Here is a 3,458-nt window from a genome sequence, read left to right as displayed (position 1 = left end):
GACCTACGTCCTCTGCACCCAGCGCCGCCCCGGCCAACCCTGGTTGCCCCATCAAGGCCCCGACGGACGCATCGTGGTGCTGGAGGAGAAGAAGTCGCTGTTGCCCCTTTGGTTGCAGGTGATCCTCATCGCCGGGCTGCTGGTGCTGTCGGGGATGTTCAGCGGGCTCAACCTGGGCCTCATGGCGCTGGATCCCATGGAGCTGCGCATCGTGCAGAACTGCGGCACCGATAAGGAGAAGCGTTACGCCCGTAAGATCGAACCCATCCGCCGTAAGGGGAACTATTTGCTCTGTTCACTGCTGCTGGGTAACGTGCTGGTTAACACCACCCTCACCATCCTCCTCGATGACCTCATCGGCTCCGGCATCGGCGCCGTCGTCGCTTCCACCATCGGCATCGTCATCTTCGGGGAGATCGTGCCCCAGGCGCTCTGCTCCCGCCACGGCCTGGCCGTGGGCGCCAACACCATCGTGGTCACCAAGTTCTTCATGCTGGTGACGTTCCCCCTCTCCTACCCCATCAGCAAGCTCCTGGACTGCATCCTGGGCCAGGAGATCGGCACCGTCTACAACCGGGAGAAGCTGGTGGAGATGTTGAAGGTGACGGAGCCCTACAATGACCTGGTGAGGGAAGAGCTCAACATGATCCAGGGAGCCCTGGAGCTCCGCACCAAGACGGTGGAGGACGTGATGACCCCGCTGCAGAACTGCTTCATGATCAACAGCGACGCCATCCTGGACTTCAACACCATGTCGGAGATCATGGAGAGCGGCTACACCCGCATTCCCGTCTATGAGGACGAGCGTTCCAACATTATGGACATCCTCTACGTCAAGGACCTGGCTTTCGTTGACCCCGACGACTGCACCCCCCTCAAAACTATCACTAAATTCTACAACCACCCCGTCCACGTTGTCTTCCATGACACCAAGCTGGATGCCATGCTGGAGGAGTTCAAAAAGGGTGAGGGGGTCAGGGGGGTGCCGCTGCTTCCCTGGGATGCTACTTTCTTCCCCTCGGAGGAGGCTGGCAGATGCCAGAAGCAAAACTCTGGGGAGTTTTGCCCTCCAGGGCTGGAGCTGCCCATGCCAGGGCTGCCTCAGGTCCCCAAGGTTTGGGTGGTCACGATCCGGAGGGGACCGGGCACCTGGGAACACACCACTGCGGTGCTGGGGTCGGGCAGCGCGGCACCAAACCGAGGGCAGCTGCTCGATGCCCGCAACCACCCGGGCTTCCGGGGTTTGGCGTGTAAAGGCGCTGCGCCGGGGAGGAAGAGCCTCTGCTTTATTGGTGGTGGAGCAGCCTGTGCCCAGCGCCAGCCTCGAGAAACACTTTGGGAGTGTTTACTTGCTCCTTGTTTTTAATTATCGGCCCCGGAGGCCCTTGAATAGCTGCTGGAAAATTGCTCAGCTCCCTGGTTTGGGCTTGGCTCCCTCCTCTGAGCCCTTCCCCGCCACTGGGAACGGCGAGTGCTGCTTGGTGTCGGCCCCCATCCCTGCTCTGCTTCCCACTCACGGCATCGGGGCACCTAAAAGTGAGAGCGGTCGGAAGGCTGGGAGGAGGAGCGGGACCTGGGCTCGCTGGAGGCTGAGCCCACCCGGAGCAGGAAAGGCTGCGTTAGCTCCAAGGCGGGATTTGACCTGCCCGGGGTCCTCACTCAGGGCTTTGCCAGACCAGGCAGGGGACCCTCCTGCCCTCCCCAGCTTCCCACAGCTCCTGCCGGCACGGGACTGGCTGCCTGCGTCCGGACCGGGGTGAAATAAGGAGCCCGGCTGTGGAGCAGCTGTGCCGGGTGATGCCAGGCCGACCCTCAGCCGTGCGTGACCCCACTCTCTCCTCTGGCTCCCGTTACACTTGCCCGGCGGCGATCTGGGCGCATTGCGAGAGCCGGGCTGTTTGCTGCGTCCTGCCACCATCGGGGACATTTCGGGGGGGTTGTGCTGAGATTTAGGTGATCTAATAATTCCTCCTGCAGTGAGAGCTCGGCTTGAGCCTGAGCGAGGGTTTAGGAGTGGGTAGGTCCAAGCCTGGCTGATCTCTGAGAGCAGGTAGGAGAGAGCAGCTCTGCTCCTGCCTCCCTTTGTGACCGTGCTTCGCTGACACCCAAAAATATCGGCACGGGAACAACGCCTCTCGGTCGCGGCTCAGCGTCGCTTGTGGTTGAAGCAATGATGATGGGATCTTATCGCCTTGGATCTGCCCTGATTAGCGAAAAACCTTCTTGGCAAATGCTTTTCCTTCAGTTCGGTTCGAGGACCGCTGTAGGAGCGCACAGCTATCCCACTCCAGCCCGTTTCCAAAAACCAGCAATATAAAAGGGGAGACCTCTTGCTGCCAGAGCTGGAGTTATCCCGGCTGCTGGCACCAGCTTTCCCTCCGACGAATCCTTATTAAAGGATTTAAAGCACGCTCATTCCGGTTACAAAGCCGCCCACGTCCTGTATTGTTATTTTTTCATTGCTGCCTCTTTGGGTCAGGAGTGGGTAATTTGTGGGGCCGCTGCCTGGGCTGTTTTTGAGGTCCCACTCTGAGCCCCGTTTCTCGTGGATGCAGCACCGTGGTGAGCCTCTGCCCTTATCCCACTGATTGGGACCCAGATCAGAAGCAGGAGACACACCCAGCAAAAGGATAAAGAAGGGAAAAATCAACCAGCCACGCTTCTGATCATCCTAGTCGCGGCCCTTGGCAGCCGCATCTCTCCCCCCTGTGACACAGAGGCGTCCCAGATGCTGGCCTCGGGGTGACAGCTCCCGCAGCGACGTCCGGCGCTCGGCTCCATGCCTCTCCCCCATCTTCTTCTCTCAGCGCACGCCCAGTGTGAAGCTTTGAGTGGGGAACAGCCCTGCGGGGAGCTCCCGGCCTCCCTGCTGAGCTTGGGGTGTTGCTCTCCCTCCTTGTGTGGGGACCATCGTGGCAGAAGGGCTCCCAGCGTGGTGTGTGGGGTCTGTCACACCCCACGGGCGATGCTGCGACAGCCGGCCCCGTGCCCTTCGCTCCCCGGGACGTGTTTACATTGCCACTGGCCGCTCCCCACCAAGCTCAGCCTTGGCCGCTCATCCCGGCGAGGAACCGCTGCCTGATTCATCGGAACCGGCCCCGCGGCCCCGGTCCGCTTGCCTCTCCCTGCCTCACACATGGTCAGCGAAGGAGCCACCGTGCCTCACCGAGGGGGTTAGATGGGTGGGTGAGGGGTTTTCGTGGTCCAAGCAACAATTTTAGGGTCTTTTCGCCCCTCTACACTTCGCCTTTTTGCAGCGGGGTTGCCTGAACTGCTTGAGCTTGGCTGAAGAAGGAGGAAAAGGGGAGGTGCGTGGTGCCCATCCCTAAAGTCAGTTTTTCCCTGAGCATCAAGGGGCCTGTGGCCGCCAGCTCCAAAATTAAAGTCAGGCAGATCTGTGCTGGAGCTGGAGCCGGACAGCGCGCAGGGCACCTTGCTGCCGGCCTAGGGGCGGGGGT

General features: G+C 61.0%; 1 protein-coding gene across 1 annotated transcript in view; it reads left to right on the top strand.

Moving 5' to 3' along the window:
• Positions 1-43: 43 nt before the first annotated feature.
• LOC104158491 (metal transporter CNNM4-like) overlaps positions 44-3,458 on the top strand; it is a gene marked incomplete at its 5' end in the record, with an annotated part of 7,899 nt that continues 4,484 nt past the window's right edge. Inside the window, one exon of the mRNA XM_009696158.1 lies at positions 44-973. Within this exon, the coding sequence (XP_009694460.1) occupies positions 44-973 (930 nt within the window). The remainder of the gene's footprint in view (positions 974-3,458) is intronic.

The sequence above is a fragment of the Cariama cristata genome, unplaced genomic scaffold (assembly GCF_000690535.1).
Source record: "Cariama cristata isolate BGI_N322 unplaced genomic scaffold, ASM69053v1 scaffold24252, whole genome shotgun sequence".
NCBI lineage: Eukaryota > Metazoa > Chordata > Aves > Cariamiformes > Cariamidae > Cariama > Cariama cristata.
This window is presented reverse-complemented; position numbering and strand designations above follow the sequence as displayed.